Genomic DNA, 25,929 nt, shown 5'->3' on the forward strand with positions numbered 1-25,929 from the left:
CCTCAAGTCTGCTTGCTTGTAAGCCTCATAAGCATCCTATTCTAATAAATCACTTATCTACAAAAATAAAAGACCCTGCCAATTCAATTAGAATGTAAATGGACTTTAAAAGAAGGCTGCTGAAATGCAGACGTCACTACCACTAAGCCTAACTGCCAAACAAATCTAAGCAAATGGGGAATCCATTGAATTATAATTAGAGTAGGGTCATCCTTTGAGAATCTTAAATGGCAACCCACTCCAGTATTCTTGCCTGGAGAATCCCATGGAGGGAGGAGCCTGGTAGGCTACAGTCCACGGGGTCGCAAGGAGTCAGACACGACTGAGCTACTTCACTTCACCTTTCTCTTAGTCAGACAACTATGAAACTGAACTGAACTGAACACCTTTCTCTGCCTCTCCAAAAGCTTGTTGTTGTTCAGTCACTCAGTCATGACCGTCTCTTTGCGACCCTATTGACTGCAGCACACCAGTCTTCACCATCCTTCCCTATCTCCTGGAGTTTGCTCAAATTCATGTTCATTGAGTCGGTGATGCTATCCAACCATCTCATCCTCTGTCGCCCTCTTCTTCTCCTGCCCTCAATCTTTCCCAGTATCAGAGTCTTTTCAAATGAGTCGGCTCTTCACAGAAGGTGGCCAAAGTGTTGGAGCTTCAGCTTCAGCATCGGTCCTTCCAGTGAACATTCAGCGTTGATTTCCTTTAGGATGGACTGGTTGGATCTTCTTGCTGTCCAAGGGACTCTCAAGAGTCTTCTCCACACTACAGTTGGAAAGCATCATTTTTTTCGGCACTGAGCCTTCTTTATGGTCCAACTCTCACATCCATACATGACTACTAGAAAACCATAGCTTTGACTATAAAGACCTTTGTCTGCAAATATGCTGTCTAGGTTTGTCATAGCTTTTTTTCCAAGGAGCAAGCGTCTTTTAATTTCATGGCTGCAATCACTGTCTGCAGTGATTCTGGAGCCCAAGAAAATAAAGTCTGGCACTGTTTCTATGGTTTCCCTATCTATTTGCCATGAAGTGATGGGACTGGATGCCATGATCTTCGTTTTTTGAATGCTGAGTTTTAAGCCAGCTTTTTCACTCTCCTCTTTCACCTTTATCAAGAGACTGTATAGTAGGACCTTGTTGTCTATCCATCCGATATATATAATAGTTTGCATCTTCTAATCCCAAACTCTCACTCTTGGAATCTCTGAGAACCAGTGTAGAACAAGCCTCAGAGGGAAGAAGAAGTTGGGATATTTACCCCCTGCCTGCAACAGTTATTAATGGAGGGCTGTTTCTGCAGTAAGCAGTATTGCCAGCTTGCCCTGCAAAACTTGAGCATGCTTTTGGGGCCTAAGACACTCCCCTTTTTCTCACAACAAGGTAGGCAGAGCTTGTAGCAGAAAACCATGATTGTACAGTGAGTGCTGTAGGGATATGGAGCGGCATCCACAGTGTTTACATACAGCCTCTATCATGTGTACATAGACTAATGAGCAGACACATTTTCTGTCTCCCTGGACTGTAAGCATCTCAAGGGCGAACTCTGAGGATGGCTTATAGAAGGTATGCAATACATCTAAACTGGGTCTATGAATGAATGAATCAATAAAATTGTCTCAAAGTAAAGGAAAACAATCATTTTGAAGAGAAGAAAATCAGAGTCAGATATGACCCAGTAGGAAGGAAGGTAGTAAAGAAAATATAGATAATAGGAAATAGCCTCAGATAAAAGAACTAGAGGAAAACAGTAAAAAGACAGGGATTTAATTTGCAAGGCTGCTTCTCCAAGTCACTTTTCTTTTTGCAAAAGGAAATTCCATATTGCATGCCCTAAAAGAACAGTCAATCATAATAACCTGGAAGAAGGAACATCTGAAAAATATTTTAGGACTACCCCTGACAAGCACCAGCTCTTTACCTTGATGATACAGGGAAATTAGAAAGTACCATGACATTTGTTTTTTCTTGCTGGCTTTCACAATTAAGTCCAAACTCCTAATTCACTCAGGTCTGTTAAAGCCGCATCTAAACCCCTCAACCTTTAAGACAAAAAATAAACATGCTGCCTACCTCCCAGGCGAAGCATTTACAACTTCTTCAAAATCCTGCTTGCTACGGAAGCAGTTGTTACCTTAATTAATGATCTATGAAATCCTCTTTAAACACTTTGTGCAAACCTGTGGCAGAATATGGAAAAAATGCTAAGTGACTGAAGAGAACATGCACTGTTTTACTGTCTTTGTCTTGAAAGAAGAAAATTTCCATCCAAGGACCGAAAAAAAAAAAAAAAAGGAAGCTTGCATTTTCAATCTAAAAATATCTTTATAAAGTATTTTCTGTTTGTTAATCTTCCAATGGCTAGCTTCCCAACATGGAATCTGTGGGGTTAATGTCCTTGACATGACTATGCACACATTTATAGCAAAGGTGTGAGGCAAACATGGTATTTTATTACTGAAAGGCATTTTAGAAGTTCTCTGGAACCTCATTACCCAATATATGGGTCTCTGGACTAGCAGCATCAGCATTACCTTGCATGCAATTGTTGGAAAGTCATAATCTCTTGGGCTGGGGCCCGGGAATTGGTATGTTATCTAGGTCTCAAATGATGCTCATGTGCATCAAAGTTGGAGAAGTATTGATCTAGAGCAGAATAGTCAAGATGGAGTCCATATACCAGCAACTCCGGTGAGTTGTTAATTACAGTCTGCAACTGAGAAAGTGCATTTGTTATTGGTTATTCTCAATTCCTGTGCTAGTATAAGGAGTGAGGATTCCTATGTATTCTCCCAGTTTGAGTAACAAGCCCAGGGTAGAAACACCTTTTTGAAGTGATGTACTCCATGGAATTAAAAGATGCTTGCTCCTTGGAAGAAAAGCTATGACAAACCTAGACAGTGTATTAAAAAGCAAAGACATCATTTTGCCGAAAAAGGTCTGTATAGTCAAAGCCACGTTTTTTTTCCAGTAGTCATGTACAGATGTGAGAGTTGGACCATAAAGAAGGCTGGGCACTGAAGACATGATGCTTTTGAATTCTGGAGTTGGAGAAGACTCTTGAAAGTCCCTTTGGACAGCAAGGAGATCAACCCAGTCAATCCTAAAGGAAATCAACCCTGAACATTCATTGGAAGGACTGATGCTGAAGCTGAAGCTCCAATACTTTGGCCACCTAATGCAAAGGGCTGACTCATTGGAAAAGACATTGATGCTGGGAAAGATCAAAGGCAAAAGGAGAAGAGGGCAGCAGAGGATGAGATGGTTAGATAGCATCACTGACTCAATGGACGTGAATCTAAGCAAATTCCAGGAGATAGTGGAGGACAGGGGAGCCTGGTGTGCTGCAGTCCATGGGGTTGCCAAGAGTCAGACATGACTTTAGGACTTAGCAACAATAAAGATTATGCACGGGGCTTCCCTGATAGCTCACTTGGTAAAGAATCTGCCTGCAGTACAGGGGACCCCCGGTTTGATTCCTGGGTTGGGAAGATCTGCTGGAGAAGGGATAGGCTACCTACTCCAGTATTCTGGGCTTCCCCTGTGGCTCAGCTGGTAAAGAATCCACCTGCAATGCAGGAGGCCTGGGTTCAATCCCTGGGCTGGGAGGATCCCCTGGAGAAGGGAAAGGCTACCCACTCCAGTATTCTGGCCTGGAGAATTCCATGGACTGTATAGTCCATATTGTCTCAAAGAGTTGGACATGACTGAGACTTTCACTTTTCACACGCAAACCACAGTGCCTTACACACAGCCAACACTCATCAAATATTTCCTTTCTCTTCCTTTGTCTGTTTTGTTTTGTTTTAAGCCCACAAAAAAAGGTCATCAGCAATCTTCTAAACAGCTGAGGCTATCATTCATCTTTCAATCTGAAGGGCCTGTCACATTGTCTAGTACATACTAGGTTCTTGAGAAATGTTGAATGAATTGCTGGTTTCAACTCAGGGCTCCTTGCTCAGTGGCCTGAAGGTGGGAAATCAGTCAGCAATAAGTCATTAGAAGTCATGTATTTCTTATGCAGGGCATTTTAAAGATCCAAAATTATGTCTTCATAAGAATCCAGCCCACTGGCATCTGACTTCTAGCCCCACACAAAAATCTATGGGGAAAGAAATAGACAGTTACCTGGAATAGTATAATTGAGTTCTTGATGTAAAAGTATCTCCACATGCTCCTCTGACTCTTGAAAACAACCCTGCATATTATTTTGATTAATTTCACTGCCTACTGTTCAGTGCATAAGAGGCTCACAACTATATTATTCAATTCCAACCTAAAAAAGGAAAGCATTTAGGAGAGAATAGGGAAAATGCGTGGCTACTGCTAGAGGTGGCAGGAGGAAGTGCCTCTGGGAGGGAGCTATCATTCTCGAGCTAAGAATGGAAGGTTGAATTGTCATTCAGCAGGCAGACAAGTAAAAGAGAAGAGGACATGGGAAGGCCCAGAGAGGAAGAGAAGTCTGGGTTATTGAGGGAACAGAGAGTTTTTAAAGCAAAGGGTATGTCATGAGAAACAATGGAAAATGAAACTCAAACAGTCTGTTAGGGTCTGATTAAAAAGGGCCTGGCAATCTGTGCCAACAGGATCTGGATGTTTATCCTGGAGGGAAACTATCAGTTCATGGATAACCAGAAAAGTGAATTCAGAAACTTTCATCACTGGATCTTATTTCTTGTAACAAAAAGTTGCTTCCTCTGAGAAGTTCTTAAAAGCTTGGAAGCATTTACTGCTACCTCGTTGGTAAAATCAAATAAAAGCTGTATATAGGTAGAGTCTAGGGCTCAGCAGGAAATGTCAGGGCCTATCACCATGCCTGATCACAGCAGACTGTCTCCCAGTCTCCCTATGAAACCTCAGCACCTTTTCAAGCATGACAGATGACAGCAGCTATGTGTTTAAACAGAACATGTGACTCTTGGTCAGGACTCTTCTGTGGATCTGAAAGCCTCTCTTTTAAATTTTCCTATGACAAGCATGTACCTATCATAGCACATGCCTATCATATGGCAGATACTCAGCAAAGATGTGATAAATGAATAATGATAGCAAAGAAACGAACCAAGGCCATCAAACATACTACTTTTCAAATTGTGGGCTGTGAGTGACTTGTGGGTCATCAAATCAGTTCAGTGGCTTACCACCAGCTTCTTTGCAAAATAAAAATTAGAAAAAAATTAGAAAATGTCAGAGTGCATCCTGTTTTGGAAAATTAAATATCACTTTGCAAACCTTTTGTTTCTGTTAGATATATCAATGTGTTTAGGATGTGTGTGCATGTCCTGGCTGGTAATGGAAAATATCTGCTCTATCTTGGGTCACAACAAAGAAGTGACTTCAGGGTACAGCAGGTTAGGTAAACAAGTTCATCTGAGCTTTTGTGGATTAAACCTTCTCAAATACTCTTAAGACTCAGTCACAAGTTCCAGTAGCACAGGGTCCTTATTTAGTTGCTATGACAACAGGGGCAGATGGTTTACCTTGCACTCACTATTATGCCTCGCCACAAAGCACTGAGCCCCTTGCCCTACTTACCGGCCCCCATCCACACCCCACCTGATGACTGTGGTGCCCAAGACCCTGTGGGTTCACCAGGAAGTAACCTGTGTCTGTAGCATGGAGGCTGGGTCATAAGGAGGCATACACTGGGGGAAAGAGATACATCTAATCAGGATTTCAAACTGTTTTCTATGAAAATGTATCTTATTATCACCACTTAAGTTCTCCTCAGAGAAGGCAATGGCACCCCACTCCAGTACTCTTGCCTGGAAAATCCCATGGATGGAGGAGCCTGATGGGCTGCAGTCCATGGGGTCGCTGAGAGTTGGACACAACTCAGTGACTTCACTTTCACTTTTCACTTTCATGTATTAGAGAAGGAAATGGCAACCCACTCCAGTGTTCTTGCCTGGAGAATCCCAGGGACGGAGGAGCCTGGTGAGCTGCCGTCTATGGGATCGCACAGAGTCAGACACAACTGAAGTGACTTAGCAGCAGCAGCAAGTTTTCCTCTTTGACTCTGCTTATAACTATTGCGTTGGCATCTTTGAAAAGGAAAAGGAGACAGAGTCTCCACTACATGCCATGTCCTATGCTACCTACCTTCACATACACTCTCTTAATTAGAAACTTGATTGCTGCACAATTAGACCAATGGACTCCGGTATTATTTTCAGTGTGCCCAATCTCTGTCTTCTGAGTTTACTGCAATAAATCTTCCCTCTGGGCCTACAGACAATTTTCTGCCTGAAATCTCAGATCTGGTAACCATAGTAATGAAAGAGAAGGAGGGGACATCTTGGAAATGCAGCACAGATACTTAAAAAAAAAAAAAAAAACTTCTGTTATTTTCCATTTCCCTTTTCCTAATTTTTTTCTGCAAGAGTTGCTTACAAGAAGCTACAGTTGAAGTGCTAGTGAATAAATGGGTTTCAGGGAAGGATGACAAAAGCTGAGGCACAGATGATCTACAGAAGTAAACAATCATCCAGAAGAATGGAGCATAGATTGTGTTTCTGGTTCACTTCACTGCTTGCATGTCCTTGGAAGAAGCAACAGGAAAGTGCCTCCTGATGGTTTACAGTCTTCATTTGCTACTAATTTTAACACAGAACCTATAGTCCATCCATACTCAACAGAGTAGACCTAGCTTATGAGGATCATTCAAATTCCAAAAACAAATATATGATCAGCCACAGAAAGTAGGTTTACAGTTTTTCACCTGGAGAAAACGTGTGTGTTTACTGTGCAAAGCAATGAAGTGATGGCCCAGGGACGTTTCTTTTTTAAGGATATGCCTCACTGCCCCTCTGTCAAACCTTCCTAAGGCTTCTCCAAGTCACACCTGGGTGATTCCATCATGATGTTAACCTGCCTCTTCAAAGTTGGGAGGAAGGGATCAAGGGCAAGACTAAATATAGGTCCAATTCTGTGGATAGAGTTCTCAGTTTTTGAGTTTATTGAGCTCCCTGCAGAAATGAACAGTTTGCCAAACTTTGACAGCCAACAGCACTGACTGCTCTCCCACTGAGCAGCTTTCAGCAGAAATGGAGCAGTGGGAGGGAAGAGGAGAAGGAAAGAAGTGGATATTTGAAAGGGTGTTATTATAGTATGGAGCTTCTAGGCTGTCAAAACTGGCTATGATAAAGAGACCTCCACAAACGTGTAGACTTCTAAAAATATATCCATTCTGTGCCTAGTTTACATAATACGAGGTTACACATTACTATTTACAGTTTTTTTTAATTATTCCATATTATATATTTTATATATTTTGAGAAGGAAATGGCTACCCACTCCAGTATTCTTGCCTAGAGAATCTCATGGACAGAGGGACTGGTAAGCTACAGTCCATGGGATTGCAAAGAGTCAGACATGACTGAACACCTAACACACATATTACATATTATAATCTTCTTCAACATTATAGCAGCAACAAGGGACTTGCTGCTTAAGTGAAACCCTTAGAAATGATGACATAGAATAGTATGCAAGTCAAAGATAATGAAAAGTGAAAATACACCAGAACCAAACTGTTGCTGTGTGCTGATTATATTAGAGCAGAATTTCTCAAAATGGGATTAGAATGACCAGAAACTTCCAGGAGATAATGAGGGTCATAGCAGGGCACAGCTTACTAAGTACATCTTTCCAGCACTTGGGTCAGCACCTTCAATGTGGTTTGCCCTCCTGGACCTCTTAGCAATTTTCATATACAACCAGAGACTCATAATCAGAAGGTACATAAGTAGTCATCTCGTCCCCTAACCCACATCAATACCCAACATTTCCAACAAATGATCAAACACTTGAATATCTAACAACAAGAAATTCATTACCTTCCAAGATGTTGTGCTCCATGTTCAGTCACAGAGTTGTTTGAAGTTCTTCCACACGTTGGTTGAGTTGAATTCTGTCTCCCTGTAATGTCAACCAATTGTTTTTGATAAGCAATCTTGGAATCAACAGTACAGAGAGTCTTCCCTTTTCTGAAAACACCTGTTATATGAGCCAGGCTCATTTGTTTTCAAGGCCAGGCTCTCTTGTTCCTGCTATGGTTCCTCATTTGGTGTGCTTTCAGGAACACTTAGCATCCTGGAAAGGTTCCCTTGCCCCTTATCCTGCAATCAGTCTGTCCTGTCTGTATCTCTTACCTCTTTTCCTATCCAATGATTCAAGGACAACAGTCCATCAACTGGGATATCAAAACAGTTTCTCTTTCAAGACTTTGAGTGGTCTAATTATAGTAAAGACTTGCACTGAAAAGGTTCCTGTAGAGTTGAAGTTGCGGTGGCTCAGTTGAAATATGCATAAGTAAAGGAAGCTGAAAGAAGAAAAGCAGAAATGTGGGCGAAAGATTGCCCTGAGAGAATGTGACTCAATCTCACCTCCTGACATGGTCACTAGAGTTCCTGGACTGGGTAGCCCTGCTGACACCTTCATTCATATCATCTTTCTTGCTAACATTTATTGAGTACATATTATACACCAGCACTGATACAAGCCTTTAATGTGCGTTAGCTCACCGAATCTTTTCAAAAACTCTCAAAGGAAGACGCCATTATTCCCCTTTTTATTGCAGAGGAGACTGAGGCACATAGAGATCTGAGTAACTTATCCAGCTCCCACAATGGTTATTAACAGACCAAGGGTGGAAACCAGGAGTACTGGATCTAGAATCCAGGTTTCTTACCATAATAGGGTGTTAGAGACTCCTCAGACTTTCTTACAATATTTTTATAGTCATTTCTTAAAGAAATTCCCCATTTAAGTTGTCATGAGGAGCTTTCTGTCCTTTGTAACAAATCCTTAATCATTAAGATACAAAAAGATTATAATACACTTAAGTTAAAATATACTGAATATACAGTTATAATATACTGAAGTTCAGTTCAGTCGATCAGTCGTGTCTGACTCTTTGTGACACCATAGACTGCAGCACGCCAGGTCTCCCTGTCCTTCACTACCACCCAGAGTTTGCTAAAACTCATTTCCATTGAGTCAGTGATGCCATCCAACCATCTCATCCTATGTCATCCCCTTCTCCTCTAGCCTTCAATCTTTCCCAGCATCAGAGTCCTTTCCAATGAGTCAGTACTTTACATCAGGTGGCCAAAGTATTAGAGCTTCAGCTTCAGCATCAGTCCTTCCAATGAATATTCAGGGTTGATTTCCTTTAGGATAGACTGGTTGGATCTCCTTACAGTCCAAGGGACTCTCAAGAGTCTTCTCCAACATCACAGTTCAAAAGCATCAATTCTTCAGCGCTCAGCTTTCTTCATGGTCCAACTCTCATATCCATACATGACCACTGGAAAAACCATAGCCTTGACTAGACGGACCTTTGTTGGCAAAGTAATGTCTCTGCTTTTCAATATGCTATCTAGGTTGGTCATAACTTTCTTTCCAAGGAGTAAGCGTCTTTTAATTTCATGGCTGCAATTACCATCTGTAGTGATTTTGGAGCCCAAAAAAATAAAGTCTGACACTGTTTCCACTGTTTCCCCATCTATTTCCCATGAAGTGATGGGACCAGATGCCATGATCTTCGTTTTCTGAATGTTGAGCTTTAAGCCAACTTTTTCGCTCTCCTCTTTCACTTTGATCAAGAGACTCTTTAGTTCTTCGCTTTGGGCCATAAGGGTGGTGTCATCTGCATATCTGAGGTTATTGATATTTCTCCCAGCAAACTTGATTCCAGCTTGTGCTTCATCCAGCCCAGTGTTTTTCATGATATACTCTGCATATAAGTTAAATAATCAGGGTGACAATATACAGCCTTGATGTACCCCTTTCCCAATTCTGAATCAGTCTGTTGTTCCATGCCCAGTTCTAACTGTTGCTTCCTGATCTGCATACAGATTTCTCAGGAGGCAGGTCAGGTGGTTTGGTATTCCCATGTCTTTCAGAATTTTCCACAGTGTATTGTGATCCACACAGTCAAAGGCTTTGGCATAGTCAATAAAGCAGAAATAGATGTTTTTCTGAAACTCTCTTGCTTTTTCGATGATCCAACGGATGTTGGCAATTTGACCTCTGGTTCCTCTGCCTTTTCTAAATCCAGCTTGAACATCTGGGAGTTCATGGTTCAGTTACTGCTGAAGCCTAGCTTGGAGAATTTTGAGCATTACTTTGCTAGCATGTGAGATGAGTGCAACTGTGCAATAGTTTGAACATTCATTGGCATTGCCTTTCTTTGGCATTGGAATGAAAACTGACCTTTTCCAGTCCTGTGGCCACTGCTGAGTTTTCCAAGTTTGCTGGCATATTGAGTGCAGCACTTTCATGGTATCATCATTTATGATTTGAAATGGCTCAGCTGGAATTCCATCACCTCCACTAGCTTTGTTCATAGTGATGCTTCCTAAGGCCCACTTGACTTCACATTCCAGGATGTCTGGCTCTAGGTGAGTGATCACACCATCTGGGTCATGAAGATCTTTTCTGTATATTCTTCTGTGTATTCTTGCCACCTCTTCTTAATATCTTCTGCTTCTGTTAGGTCCAAACCATTTCTGTCCTTTATAATGCTCATCTTTGCATGAAATGTTCCCTTGGTATCTCTAATTTTCTTGAAGAGATCTCTAGTCTTTCCCATTCTATTGTTTTCCTCTATTTCTTTGCACTGATCAATGGGGAAGGCTTTCTTGTCTCTCCTTGCTATTCTTTGGAACTTTGCATTCAAATGGGTATATCTTTCCTTTTCTCCTTTGCCTCTTGCTTCCCTTCTTTTCTCAGCTATTTGTAAGGCCTCCTCAGACAACCATTTTGCCTTTTAGCATTTCTTTTTCTTGGGGATGGTCTTGATCCCTGCCTCCTGTACAATGTCACGAACCTCCTGTCCATAGTTCTTTAGGCACTCTGTCTATCAGATCTAATCCCTTGAATCTATTTCTCACTTCTACTGTATAATTGTAAGGGATTTGATTTAGGTCATACCTGAATGGTCTAGTGGTTTTCCCTATTTTCTTCCATTTAAGTCTGAATTTGGCAATAAGGAGTTCATGATCTGAGCCACAGCCAGCTCACCTGGCTAAATAGCACAGACAAGTGTCTCTGAGCTGCTCTTTAGTTGCGCTAAAAAGCAGGGTCAGTGAACCAAATGACAGTGCTTTTACATTCTATAACATACCTGTGATATTCATGTATTCTTCCAGAAGCAGTGCATTCCGGGGTACTATTAAAGAAAAAAAAAAAAAACCCTGCCATCTAACTTTCCTTTAATTACTCTAGCCTAACATCACCTCTTCTATAGTATCTTGTGGCCCGTATATTCCTTTACCAGGAAGCAGATATCACATTATAATGGAATCATTTGTCTGTATCATAGTTGCCCAGCCTCAGCCCTATTGACATTTGAAGCTAGATAATTCATGCTTTGCTGTGAGGCGCTGTCCTATGTATTGCAGGATGTGAAGCAGTGTTCTAGCCTCTACCAATTACATGCCAGAGCATGCTCTGCTCCACTGTGACAACCAAAAATGTCTCCAGACGTTGTGTAATGTCCCCTGGGGGGATGAGGGGCAAAATCACTCTTGGTTGAAAGCCACTGGTCCACATATTCCAGACCTCTTCCACCAATCCCACAATGACTTCAAGGGCAGGACTGTCTTTTGTACCCTTCTTTCTTTCCAATGCTTGGTACATTATGATGCTCAATAAATCTTAATTGAAGAAAACTACAGTAACTTGCATCAAGACGCCCGGAAGCCTAGATTACCTATATATCTATATCTGGCTGGGTTTAGTCAGGAAAACAGAGACACTATATATACTACTAGGATAAGGGGTTTACTGTAGAAATTATAACTTATATAAATATGACAGTAACTGGGGAAAGGAAGGTCTGGAAGGCTACAGTCAGAAGACAGAACTTTAAGCCAAACTTCTCATGAGGTAAGCAGGTATTCACAGGAAAATCTGAGAAGCTACCATATTTCGCCTCCAAAGCGGTATTGATAGTAAAATTGGAGCACACAGAAAGGTGTGGAATGCCACTTTATCCAACAAGTCAGCCTCATCTGACCCCCAAACACTCCCCAAAATAATGGCCTCTCCTTCCCTTCTACCTTCCACATCTCCCAAATTCCTCTCACTGGCAAACCCTTACCTGGAACCAATCAAGGAGGGAATTCTGGGAAATGAAGTTTTTTCCAGCTTGTAGGCAGGCACTTCTACAGGAGTGGAAGTGCCAGGTAAACAACAGAAAATCTCCCGCAGTAACCACTTTTTGACACCAAGTGTGTATGTTACATATAGAGATCAAACCATGACAACAGTCTGAAGAATTTGGTAGTCACAGTCATTCACATTAGAAAGCAAGTGAGTGTTTGATATGATGGGTTGTTGTTTCTGTTGTTATTGCTTTTAGTTTGGCAGTGGACTCACCCTCTGATCACCTGTCCCCTCCAGTCTGTGCTGTGTAGACAGTCTCAACACTTGCTTTGCTTACACCCTGAACAGATGGAAAACTATGTTAATAATTGAACAGCTCATACTCCAGATGGAAGATGCTCACCTTCATGCTTCTTAGACTTTAGTGTGTCTTCTGAGCATTCTGGCCAGACCAGAATTGACAAAGACTACTGGAAAAGAATTTCCATATGCAAGGCATTGCTTCCCTCTTGAGGCATTGAAACATCACAACCATGTTATTGATTTCTAAACTGCTTTCTAAGACAGCAGCTGACATTAAGTGAAAATATTTCTGCTTTATAGATTTTGAGTCAAAAGTCAATTATTTTAAAATAATTACTTCCAGTCTATTAAAAAAAAATAGAGTGCTGGAGGTGAGGTGTGGTCCAAAGCAGAGTGAAGTATATAGCTCATTTTAGAAAAGTAGATTCAAAATATGCATTAAATGGACCTATATCTTCAGGATAGCCCATGAAAGTCTAACATATTTACACCTGGCCCTTTAAGGAAAATGTTTGCTGACCCCTGGACTAGAGGGAAAGCAACAAGAACTGAGCCCTGAGAAGTAAATGGGACATTACAAAGAGTTGTCTTTTACTGAAGTGAGAGCAACTGGAGGTTTGAGCTCATGAAGATCTGACCTGACTCACATTTTAACAGGATTCCTCTAGATGCTGGATTAAGAATAGACATTCTTGTTGGGAAGGAGGGTCTAGAAGCCAGGGGATCAGGTAGAAGATGATCACTGTGATTCTGGTGGAAATGATTCTGATGAATCACTGTAAGGTGGCTCAGTCCACATGGAGTGGACGCACTGGTAAGAGGTGCCTAGACTCTGGTCTGGAGAATGAGCTGGTTAGACTTCCCGGTACTAGATATGTTACATACCCCGCCCCTGCCATGTGCAGGGGAGGCTAGATACAGTCGTGCACATGTATGACCAACTAAAGCAGAGCTTCTTGAGTAGGTATAATGTTGCCCCCCAAGCGACATTTGGCAATCAATGTCAAGAGACATTTTTCATTGTCACAACTGCAGCAGAAATGTGTTGCTTCTTCTAGCAGGTAGAGACCCAGGGATGCTGCTAAATATCCTAAAATATACAACACAGTTCTCTACTACAAAAATAATTATTTGGCCCCAAATGTCAACAGTGCCATAAGTAAGGACGGAGAAGGCAATGGCACCCTGCTCCAGTACTCTTGCCTGGAAAATCCCATGGATGGAGGAGCCTGGTAGGCTGCAGTCCATGGGGTCGCTAAGTCAGACATGACTGAGCGACTTCACTTTCACCTTTTGCTTCCATGAATTGGAGCAGGAAATGGCAACCCACTCCAGTGTTCTTGCCTGGAGAATCCCAGGGACGGGAGAGCCTGGTGGGCTGCCGTCTATGGGGTCGCACAGAGTCAGACACGACTGAAGTGACTTAGCAATAGCAATAAGTAAGGAACCTTGACCTCAAGAAAGGCCCACTAATGGAAGAAGAACGAAAGATGGGTTTTCATGGGTAATTAGGAGTCTTAGCCCAGCTCAACTGCCAGTGCCCTAACTCCTGCAAGGCATCTGCAGGCTGTGGCAACAGCAATTTTGGAGTCCCAGCTCATACCAAAGCTGAGTCTTGTTTGTCCTTTTTTGCCCACATATCTTTCCCCAGTTATTGGAAGTGAGCTTTGTCCCAAATAAGAAACTCTGCTGCCTTTTTTCTCTGTGTGTGTGTGTATATATATATATATATATATATATATATATATATATATACATACAGAAGCTTTTAAAAATAACATGTGTGATTGAGATGATGAAAGAGATTTTGTGTAATGAAAGGCAAATGGTGCAGAGCACTACAGTGCAGGAATTAATTTGTTTAAAGAGATTTGTGAAGAAAAGTGTTCTATTAATTAAAATTTCAAGACTTAAAACTTAAAGATGTTTGGTAATGACTGTAGATATAAAAGAATTTTACTCTCTTCATCAAACCCAAATGGATTGCATATGAATTCAAATACCCTTAATATTGTGCAAATATTCCTTAGTCTTTGCAATGGGTAATAACTGATAAGGTCTCATTTATTTGGTGAAATACTTTCATGTATATAAAACATACTGGCTTTTCATTTACCTATCTTTATTATTTTGATTTGTGAGTAGATGCATAAATGAAAAACTATTTCTTCGTATTCTGGCTTGTCTATTCCATTTATTTTCTTTGCAAAGAAGTATGCATTTTTTGCTAAGATTGTTAATAAGATGGATCTAATTTTATATATTTTCACAGTATCTGGTCTACTCACTAGCTTAACACTGAAAAAAAATGGACAGTGTTTCAAATATAGATCATAAATACCTCAGCTCTTGAGTGGTACTGTGGAGTTTAGGTTTGCCCTAATTTTCTATAAATTCAATATGCAAAAACAGACCATGTGATAAGTAAGCTAGAAAAGAATTTTTCATATCATGAAAGACTTTTCCAACATTCATCTAAGAAGCATTTATCTTATATATGTGCTTAGTCATTCAGTCGTGTCCGACTCTCTGTGACCCCATGGACTGTAGCTCGCCAGGGCTTTGTCCATGGGGATTCTCCAGGTAAGAATAATGGAGTGGGTTGCCATGCCCTCCTCCAGGGGATCTACTCAACTCGAGATTGAACCCAGGTCTCCCATACTGCAGGTGGATTCTTTACCAACTAAGCAACCAGGGAAGCCCAAGAATACTGGAGTGAGTAGCTTATCCCTTCTCCAAGGGATCTTCCGGACCCAGGAATTGAACCGGGGTCTCCTGCATTGCAGGGAGATTCTTTACCATTTGAGCTACCAATAGTATTGAACACAGGCAACTTTAGCCGGGTATTGTTCTACATACTGGGGCATTCAAGGTATGCAAAACTGGTCCTTACACTTGAAGGTCACATAAAAGAAGCTGACACATAAGCAGCTAATTTTAACGTATGATGCAATAGGTTCCATTATGGGGTCAGCTTCAGTGCTACAGACCCATGGCCCAGCCACAGGGGTCAAGAAAAGGCATCCTGAATGAGATGAGTAGAGTCTTGAAGAACATGCAGGAGCTCACCAGGTAGAGGGAGGTGAAGACTACTCTATGCAAAAAAATAAAGCCAAAGACCATGAAACACCATGACAGGAGCAAGTATAAGGCAAAGACATAGTGGGTCCTTGAAAGTCACAAAGGAGCTTGGGAGTGGTCATTAAGGAGATGAGAAACTGTTGAAAAGTATTAAGCCAGGAATGGAAGCAATGTGCATTCCTTCAATTTCACTAGAGCAGAAAGTGGGGCTGGCTTCAAAATCTGTGGGACCTGGTACAACATGAAAACGTGGGGTGCCTGTTCAAAAACCATTACGAACTTCAAGATGGCTACAGCAAAGCATTAAACCAAGTATAGGACCCTTGAAAGCACTGGGTTGTGTATGACTGCACATATGCTTGCCCACAAGGCCAACTGTACCAGAAGGCATCAGGGCAGGGGGAGGAAGAATACATTAAGACCTTTGTTTGCATACTGTCCAGTCTGTAGTTGAGAAGAAAAGTCTTAAGCATATCAACCAGCTAGAGATTAGTCTTGAGGCAATATACTAGACAGCATTATAGTCCCATGCTCAAACTCAGAAAATGGCCAAATGGCTAATCTCTTCATTTTAAACAGGAAATAGGAGACCAAAAATGTTGCGAGACTGAGGGAATTCAATCCGAGCCTTTTAGATTCTATCCCAGTGTCTCCTCCTCCTCTACAATGTCAAGGCTAGTGAGTCTGCAGTGAAAGGGATAGGATGGAAGTTCTTTGGGCAAGACTGATCCAGAGGCGGCAGAAAGGACTGCAAGTGACCAAGAAATGGAAATCAACTAGGAGACAATTGCTGTCCCCTCCCTTCTCCCATGGAGCACATCCTTTCTGAGACCTTTCTCAGAATCAAGAGGATCTTTCCAAGCACAATTTTAGAATAACTCATGGGCCTAGCATTGTGCCAGGCAAGAAGGGTACAGAAATGACTCAGGCACACTCTCAAGAGCTTATCCTTTGATGAATGAAGACAGTAGTGGGAATCAGCTATCACAATCCACAGACTCTGTCTACCTATTCTTTAATATAATTGGGAAGCAAAAATTTTAAATAATAATAAAAAAGAAAATTGGAAATGAATTCTAAACATCAATAGGTAGCTACAGAGTTTTCTTTCAGATTCAGGAGATTATAGATGATTTTCAGATTGCCTTGTATATCTCTTAGTAATATTACAATCCATACCCTCACCAACTCTAAAGGCTTCAGGCTCATCTGAGCCCCAGTAAACCTTTGTACATATCTCAAGAATCTCTCTCATATCATTCTCTTCAGTTCTCCTGACCCCCTGAAAACCTAAGGTCTTATTCATTTTTTCCTTCTCTTAGTTCTTAATATAAGGCTTTAAACCAGCACCATGGCTTGCAAGGCCCTATATGATCCACTCCTTGGTCATTTCTGAAACTTTGTCTCACCGCACTTTCTTTCTGCATTCCATGGGCCATTCTACCATCTCTCAACTGCAGGAAACTTTCCTATCTCAGACATCTCCCAACTCTGCTGTCCCTTCTTCAATGCTTCTCATTTTTTCAAACCTCTAATGAAATATCACTTCTCCAAGGAAAAGCTTCTCTTATTTGATCTGGCAGATAAGAAGACCACTATTAATAAGCTCTCATAGCACCCTATACTTTTCCTTCAGAGCCCTATCATAGCTAGTAATTCTGTATTCATGTGATTCTTTCATAAATGTTTGTCTTCACCTCAAGGCTGGGAACTACCTGAAGGCAAGAGTCTGATCTGTTTTGCTCGTCACTGGATTCCTGGCAAATGGCACAGTGCCTGGCATGTCCTCGGGACTTTTCTGACCATTCAATCCAAAACATCCATTTCTCTGCCTTTCATCTCTCTTAGGTGTCTTACCTTGATTGTTTTATTTCAAGGCATTCCTCATTATCTGTGTGTGTGTGTGTGTGTATACACAAATATGTGTGTCTTAACTGTGTATATGTATATATATGTATAAATGTGTTTGTGTGTGTACACATGATTTCTCTACTTGTTACTTGTTTTCTCCAATAGCATGTAAACTCCAAAAAAGAAGAGGCTTCACCTCCTTGTTCACTGCTGTATCCTCACCATATACCTGGCACATAGTAGGTGCTCGAGGAATTATTTGCTGGAAATATGAATACATAAATGGCAAGTGCTCAAGAAATGAACACCAGAAGTTCATTCTCCTTAGAAATCAATAATAATAGGAGGAATGGAGAGAGTAGCATGGAAATATATACACTACCATATATAAAATAGGCAGCCAGTAGAAATTTGCTGTACGACTCAGGGAATTCAAACCTAGAGGGATGGGATGAGATGAGAAGGGAGGTGGGAAGGAGGTTCAAGAGGGAGGTTATAGAAAGCAATCCAATACTGTAAAGCAATTATCCTCAAATTAAAACTAAATTAAAAAGAAAAATCAATAATTGACAAAGAGATGATTCACTGATAATGGCTTTTTGGGAAAAAAAATGCTATTCACTGTCTACCCCCAAATGACACTGTAAGAATTTTAATTCATTTCACCACATCATTAAGCAACAAGGGATTATATTTGGCTTACTTTATTTTAGATCAGTTGTTCCACAAATTTTGACTGGATTCTTCATCTATAATCTTGAATGGAAGTCATTTGGGGCCTGATAGAGACAAATTCATAAAACCTAGAAACTTCCAGAGTGTTCAGAGTCAGAGTTTGGAGATCTGACAAATCAGATTTGAATTTCAGCTTCCACATTTATTAGCAATATAACTTCAGGAAGCCACATAACTTCTCTGTCTCAGTTTCCTCTGAAACCTTGTGACTTGTAGGGACAGTTTGGTGATAGGATTGACTGTGGTTTTAAGTGCATGGTTTATAATCATAGTCAATATGTGGTATCTATTCACATCTACTCCCAAGTCCCTGTGATACAGAGAAGAAAACTGAGGCCATAAGAATTGGGAATTTCTCAAAGCCATCCCTCTTCTCCAAGTCTAGATGATAGAAATCAGCAGGTCTACAATTAAGCACCACCTAGAATTGGGCTTCCCTGATGGCTCATCAGGTAAAGAATCCACCAGCCATGCAGGAGACACAGGAGATGTGGGTTCAGTCCCAGATCCAGGAAGATCCCCTGGAGAAGGAAATGGCAACCCACTCCAGTATGCTTGCCTGGAGAATCCCACGGCCTGAGGAGGACTACAGTCCAAAGGGTCACAAAGAGTCTGACACGACTGAGCAACAAAGCACGCACGCAAGGCTTCATTTGCTCAGGGGACTTTTTTGGGGCAAACCTGCTTGTGCTTGGATTCACACCATTTCCTAAGGAGGGCTGAAGACTCCTTTATGTCCTTGCATTGACTGAAGCTCACTGCAGCTTTCACTTCCAACTGGGCCATATCCTGGCCCAGAAGACTGAAGATTCAATCAAAGAATCTGGGTGAGAAATGGAATGGAGTTTTTCCCCACCTCAGTTTATAGGAGTCCTTTTATTTCCTCCTTTTTAGGACATAAAAGAAAAATTAGAAATACTGGTCCCACTGAAATCTTTCACTGCATAAATCCCATAATCTTTAATTATATTGAAATTATTTGCTTATAACAAACAATTCAGTACCATGTAATTCTGCTGAGCTTTAGGTTCAATTTCACATCTAGACAAGAGTTCCAAACACAGGAATGGGTAAATCTTATAATAAGTAAAACCAATGGCTAAGATAAGTACAATAAGGTGATAAGTCTCCAACAAATTGCATAGTGCCATGGCAGTTCTTCCTATGTAGACAGGATTTAAGGAGATTTTATCAAAGTGGGATACAGAAATTGCATGTATTGAAACTTTGACTGGATGATTCCTTTTCTATGAAATTGACTCGGTGAATAACAAAACAGAGTGAGCTAGAAGTATTCACTGCTCAAAGATACTGAAGATGGTAGGTCAGCAGCAATAATTAAGTAATTAGTTTTCTGGCTAATTAGAAGAAATGGAGAATATATGCTGGAAATTCTTTCCTCACTGAGAGAATCATACCAACTCTCACGGTGAATACATTCAACTAAGCTGTGCCTTCAGATTGTTCTTTATTTCAGCTTTAGTTTATCCATGACTCAAGCTCATCTTCATTTTGCCTTCATATAGGAATCCTGCCATATTACCATAGCATTTTATTCTGAACCTGCTATAAAGGCAATTAGTCATTCATTATAACACCAAAATTCAAAGTGGTTGCAATTATGTTTTCTGAATCAAGCCCTTTGATGTGGGTAATTTAAGGTTCTATATTTAAAATGCATTCAATGAGTCATAATGGTAAATAAGAATACCCTTAAACTAGCATTCATATCTCTTGCACATGAAAAATTAAATGGATAATTTCTACCTACGACAGATTTATTTTGTGGTGGATAATTTTAAAGAATTGATTTAATTAGTTGTAACTATGCTCAGAAGTATAATTTGAAATACCATTGAATGGAAAGGGAAAGTATTTTCAAGCAGAGAGAAAACTCTCTTAAAATTTCCTTTGTTCATTAGTCAATGAACATTTATTAAGCACCTACAGATTGCACGGCAATGTACGACATAATAATAACCTAATTTGGCATTATTCTATTCTAGTTCTGCAAGTTAATTGAATGAGTTAACCTCTTTAGCTGTCCATTCACAGTATGCCAATAGACAACAGGAATTAAATGAATGAGTCGATCTGAAAAAAAAACATGGATGTATTTAGGTTTCCTTTTGTTTCATGTGCTAAAAACCAGTTACCAGCTAACTAGTCTTTTTTATTTCTTCAGGGAGCCAGGGATTTTAAAAGAATCTTATTTCACTCAGGCAGTGAACTATACACTTAATCATGACTTTCTAAGTGTTGATACAGAATAGCAATTTGTAAGATTCTACAGATATGGAAAGGAAAAATAGCACAGTAATTTTAGGCAGATAAGGGGAAATATATTTTGAGGGCTAATTTTCACTTAAAAAATTATCTTAGACTTAATATCATAGACGAGGTTCAGCATTTTAGAGCTGGACATTAGAGATGATCTAGGCCACTGGTTTCTAACCATTTGAATTAGAGACATTGGATTTTGTAAAAAAAAAGAAAAAAATGGATTCTCAGTTCTCATTCCCAGAGATTGTGATTCACTTGGTCTGGAAGAGGCTGGGAGGGGAAGCAGGCATAAATATAACTCGTAAAATTTCCCTAGCATCCAAAGCTGAGACCCACAGACCTAGTCAAGCCTCAATATTTTGGCATGAGGTCTCCAAGCCTTGAAAGAATAAATATCCTGCCTAAGAAAAACACAGCTTATAACCCTTGGAGCCATGCTTAGAACCCAAACAGCCAAATTCCTAGTCTAGATCTATTTACTAAACCAATTGACACCATTTCTATTTCTCTCACACACTGGTTCAGATCTAATTACAAGTTAGTATGTAGGAAGAATAAGACTGCTTATAACTCATAACTAACACATTCCCTCCTCCTAGAGACCTGTGTGTTTCTTTACTTGTTAACTAAGTCTTCCAATGATGCTGTAATGATTAATATATCTGTTTATTTCACATTTTTAAATACTTATTTGAAACTTTTGCACCTATAAAATATATCATTCCCATTTTAAGACAAAGAAAGTAGATTTACTATTTGAATCTGAGTCCAGTTGAAGTCTCTATTATGGAGCTTATAGAGCTGAGCACCTAGCAGTACTCAAATATCCAGCAGGGTTTGCTTAGCCACATCCCTGACATGAAAATGTCTTTAGTTTGGCCACTTCCACTTGGTTCTAAAAGCTCCATGCAGGTAGGGTTCTTGTCCAACTTCATCAGCTGTCTCCCAGCATCTAGCAAAATGCTTGCCACAAACTCAACATTCAAAAACTACTTGTTGAATGAAAAATCCTACTTACATTTTGTTAAGAAATGAGACAGAGTATCCTGAACCAGCTCGTGAAAGACAGTCTCAAATACATAAAAGTATTGGGAAGATGGTTTTATAAAGGAGTACAATTATTTACAATTGTACAATTGTAAAATTTCCCTAGCATCCAAAGCTGCTTTTTTTTACAATTATTTTATTAGAAGAGCTTTGGCCTGACTTTCCTCACCTAAATTTGTCTTTGTTGTACCATTTGGGTTACAGTTGGGCTCTCCCTCACTAATATTATGTTAATAGTCCTTCATTCAAATGATACAAATGAGCTTACTTATAAAACAGAAATAGACTCACAGATTTCAAAAACAAATTTATAGTTACCAAAGGAGAAATGTGGAGGGGCAGGGATAAATTAGGAGCTTGGGATTAACATACACACACTACTATGTATAAAATAGGTAACCAACAAGGACCTATTGTATAGTATAGGGAACTCCACTCAATATTCTGTAATAACCTATGTGGGTAAAAAGTCTGAAAAAGAATGGATAAACATATATGTTAACTGAGCCACTTTGCTCTACACCTAAAACTAATATAACATTGTAAATCAACGAAACTCCAATAAAATTTTTAAGAAGTCCTTCATTCAGTATACCTTTTATATGCGTGAAGGCGCAACTGACATGTAATAAATAGTGATGATATAAAATACCGAATTTTACTGTCTTTGGAAAAATGTAACCAAATTAATTAACATAATATTATTCTCTGGAAAGATAAAGAGTTCAATATCTTTGGTGAGTCAAAAGGGTGGCACAGTATTGCAGAAAGCACTAACCTAGTTGCAGAAGATGATTCAATCGATGACTATTTAGAATTAAATTTTTATTAAGCAGATCATTTCAATCCTACCTTTTCAACCCAACCACACACCCAAATTCCATACTTTTGCCTCTATGAAGGGTATTTTCTCTTTACCCAGAGGTTATGACTTTGCAGTCTTTTATCTGATTCATGTAGAAATGAGGTACTGACATGAGCTAAAATGACATATGTTTAAATATGGTAGAGATGAATAGCCAAAGAAGCAATGCAAAAAACCGACAGTAGAAAAATTAGCCATGGTAGAAATACTGAACACCAAACAATGAATATTTAATCTCTGCTATCTAACTGAGATGAACTAGAGGGTTGGAGGGGGGAAAGGTACATTTAAGGAGTTAATCTTAAATCTAACACTAATATTAAAGCCAAGGTTAATGGAAGGAACTGGGCTGTGAATGGGCCACAACAGCTCAGGAACATGACGAGGATTCAATAAATGTTTTGTTGAATGAATGAATGGGTAAACGAATGACTAAGTGAATGAGTGAATGAATGAACTGTCCTCTTTAGAAACTTAGAGTATAGTACTTGGATTTGAAGACTTGGCTTTAAAAATAAATCTATCCAGAGCTGTGGATTAATAAACTAGATTTTGGGAAAGTCAGGGCTGAATATAATATAGCTGTTTCTATTTTTCATTTAATTAAAATGACCAGAGTCATTATTCTTACCCTTAATTTCTGAGCCTGAAAAAGTTAATGAACTATATCTGTTCCATGAATAACTGAGTTGAACTTGAAAGACAACTTCCATTCCAAAAGCCTCCCACACTACCAGTTAACTGTGATTTACCCTTTTCCTTCTGAAGAATTTTAAGCATCTTCCATCTGATTTGACTGACAACCAATCTGTACTTCCTCTGTCTTTATTCTCCCAGGAAGAAGATGTTACTCGTGAAAGTCGTTTTAATTTCAGTGGTTATGGAATGGGTCACTGCCTTCAAGTGAAAGATGGAACAGCTGTCAAGGCCACACCTGCCAACCAGCTCCCACAGCCCCCCAAAGATGCAGATGCCATCAAGAAGAAGTTTGTGGACCGGGCAAAAAGGATTGACACGATTTCTCGAGCTGCCTTCCCATTGGCCTTCCTCATTTTCAACATCTTTTACTGGATCACATACAAGATCATTCGGCATGAAGATGTCCATAAGAAATAGATGTGCTCTTCAGATCCTGGGACCTTCTTGCCTAACTGCTGTGCTTGTAAATACACAGTGAAATTGTCTTTATATCACTTTGACAGAGGAGAAGACTGGGGGAGGGGGGAGGGAGGATCATGGGGGTGGGTTTCCTGGCACCTACATGAATAAAGATAAGTTATCTGGGCAATGAAGGAAAATGTTTGCACAAAATTAAGGTTTTGCAGAATCACGTGAGCATAATTACATTCATAGTCTTTAGCATTGCTCTTTCAGATGATGCATTAATTAGACATGATATGCAAGGTCAAGTACTTGAGGGCTATTTGTTTTTTGGTTTGGTTTGGACTAATTCTGGTACTAAAAAGATAGTTTGAACACATGTGTGTGTGCACGCACACACACGCACACACACACACACACACGGAAAATGCTTACCATCTGACCATAGTGACTAGCCTATAGTGAGTTGAGGACCAAACTTTTTCAGGAAAATGCTGCCTTGTTTTTAAAACAGCCTCCTGAGCTATGTTCTTTACAATGTCTGTAATTAGTGTTTCACCTGAGAAATCCTTTTGTGGTCATAAATAATTTCTACTTATTAAGAAAACAACAACAATAATACATACCGATCACAAAGAACAGGTTTCTACTTTATTGTCTGTGTAAGTGTGCATTTTAATATTCTTTTTCTTTCCTAGATGCAATTTGGGGATTTGAATTATATATCGTGAAATTGATTTGATCATATGCCCTCTTGAAAATGAATGCCCATTTTCTTTTAGATCCAAGTTAGCACACAACATTTTTTTTCCGCTTTGCCTAAATTTATGTGCAATTAAGTGCTCAAGTGTGACTTAGCCATTGCAGCCTCTCAGCCACAGTATTTATGAAGATGATGTGTCCTGAACTTCCCATTTCTGCTTTCATTGTAGGTGTAACTATTAATCTTAATGTCAACTGACCCATGATTTCTACTGTCAATCTAAGTGAATATTGTTTAAAATATCTTTAACTAATTTAAAGAATTTTAAAGTTGTACTGTGATTTTCATAACCTGTTTCCTTTTTGGTACCAGAGCTATGTGGTTTGAATCCTGGCTACATGTTTTAAGTAAGAAAAAAAAAAAGACGTATTTTTGCTTACTCAGATAAAAGACAACCTGTAAAAAATATAATGAAACAATTAAATTTTACATGTGCTGTAAAAGGGGTTATTAAAAATATTTGTTCAATTTCAATAAAGCTAAGTGTGCCACAGAAGCTAAGTCTTTCCACTTTTGCATTACACTGTAAATAATTTAGATGAGAATGGTAACTTAGATTTTTGTTTCTGGTCTTCCTCATAAACTTGAAGTACTTATATAGCTATCATACTTTTGTTGTAATATAAAAATGTAGCTCATAGTATCCCCATGAAGAAAGAAAACAACACATCATTCTCATTGTAGAAACAGGGATATAAGGAAGTATTAGTAGTCATTGTAAGCAGAAGCTAATACTGGACATGAGATATAGAACACTTCCAAGAGCACGTAGGAATCATAAAATACCAAACTGAAAATAAATTTAAAATATCAACCTGTCCACCTATCCATCCTGCTTTTGTCAGGAATAGAGTTCCATGATGAAAAATAATTCCGAGAACCCCAGTGAAATAGAGGTAACTCATTTTGGCCCTTGTAGATAAAGTGAAGTCGCTCAGTTGTGTCCGACTCTTTGCAACCCCATGGACTGTAGCCTATCAGGCTCCTCGTCCATGGGATTTTCCAGGCAAGAACGCTGGAGTGGATTGCCATTTCCTTCTCCAGGGAATATTCCCGACCCAGGAATCGAACCCAGGTCTCCCACATTGCAGGCAGACATTTTACCATCTGAGCCACCAGGGAGGCCCTTTTCTTAACTATAGATATCCATCATAAAATTTTCAGGAACATGTGGATTCCTAAGCTGATGTTTATGGCCTTTTAAACCTATTCAAATATTGAATCATTTCCATAGAAAGAAATATTGCAGAATGGCTAAAAGCATGAATTTTAGAGATAGAAAGACTAGCTCAGCCACCTATCAACAGGGTTACCATGGATAAGTTACCTGATTTTTCTGAGTAGCTCCTATTTCAGAGACTTTTAAGAGGATAAACTGAGAAAAATGCAAGTAAAGCCATTAACATGGTGTCTAGCAGATACTAAATTCTCAATAACTAACAGATAATAATAAAATTAATATGATTATTATGAATTGTACTACACTGGGTAAGAAGCTACACAATTCCTAGCCTCGGCTAGATTAATGCCATGCTTTTTGCCTCTTTCCCAAAACACTATTTCTGTCTTATTGCTCACTCCTTCCCAAACAAATAAGGCAAAGTCTTTGATTGGTCTCAAATCTCTTGCTCCCACAGAAAAGTAGAAAAATTGAGGCTTAAACTGCCTCCTAAAGATGGGCCTGACTCCATACGTGTACTAGGAAGTACATATGGTGGGATGGGGAGGTACCTTGGTGGAAAATCCAAAGCTAAACAATCATGTCTAATCAAAGCGTATACTGAATGTAT

General features: G+C 39.7%; 1 protein-coding gene across 2 annotated transcripts in view; it reads left to right on the forward strand.

Moving 5' to 3' along the window:
* The window catches only part of GLRA2 (glycine receptor alpha 2), a 207,326-nt gene extending 183,935 nt beyond the window's left edge, over positions 1 to 23,391 (forward strand). For both annotated transcript variants that reach the window (XM_070289801.1, XM_070289800.1), the window contains exon 9: positions 23,113 to 23,391. In XM_070289801.1, coding sequence (XP_070145902.1) covers positions 23,113 to 23,391 — 279 coding nt within the window. The remainder of the gene's footprint in view (positions 1 to 23,112) is intronic.
* The last annotated feature ends 2,538 nt before the right edge of the window (positions 23,392 to 25,929 follow it).

The sequence above is a fragment of the Ovis canadensis genome, chromosome X (assembly GCF_042477335.2).
Source record: "Ovis canadensis isolate MfBH-ARS-UI-01 breed Bighorn chromosome X, ARS-UI_OviCan_v2, whole genome shotgun sequence".
Taxonomy (NCBI): Eukaryota; Metazoa; Chordata; class Mammalia; order Artiodactyla; family Bovidae; genus Ovis; species Ovis canadensis.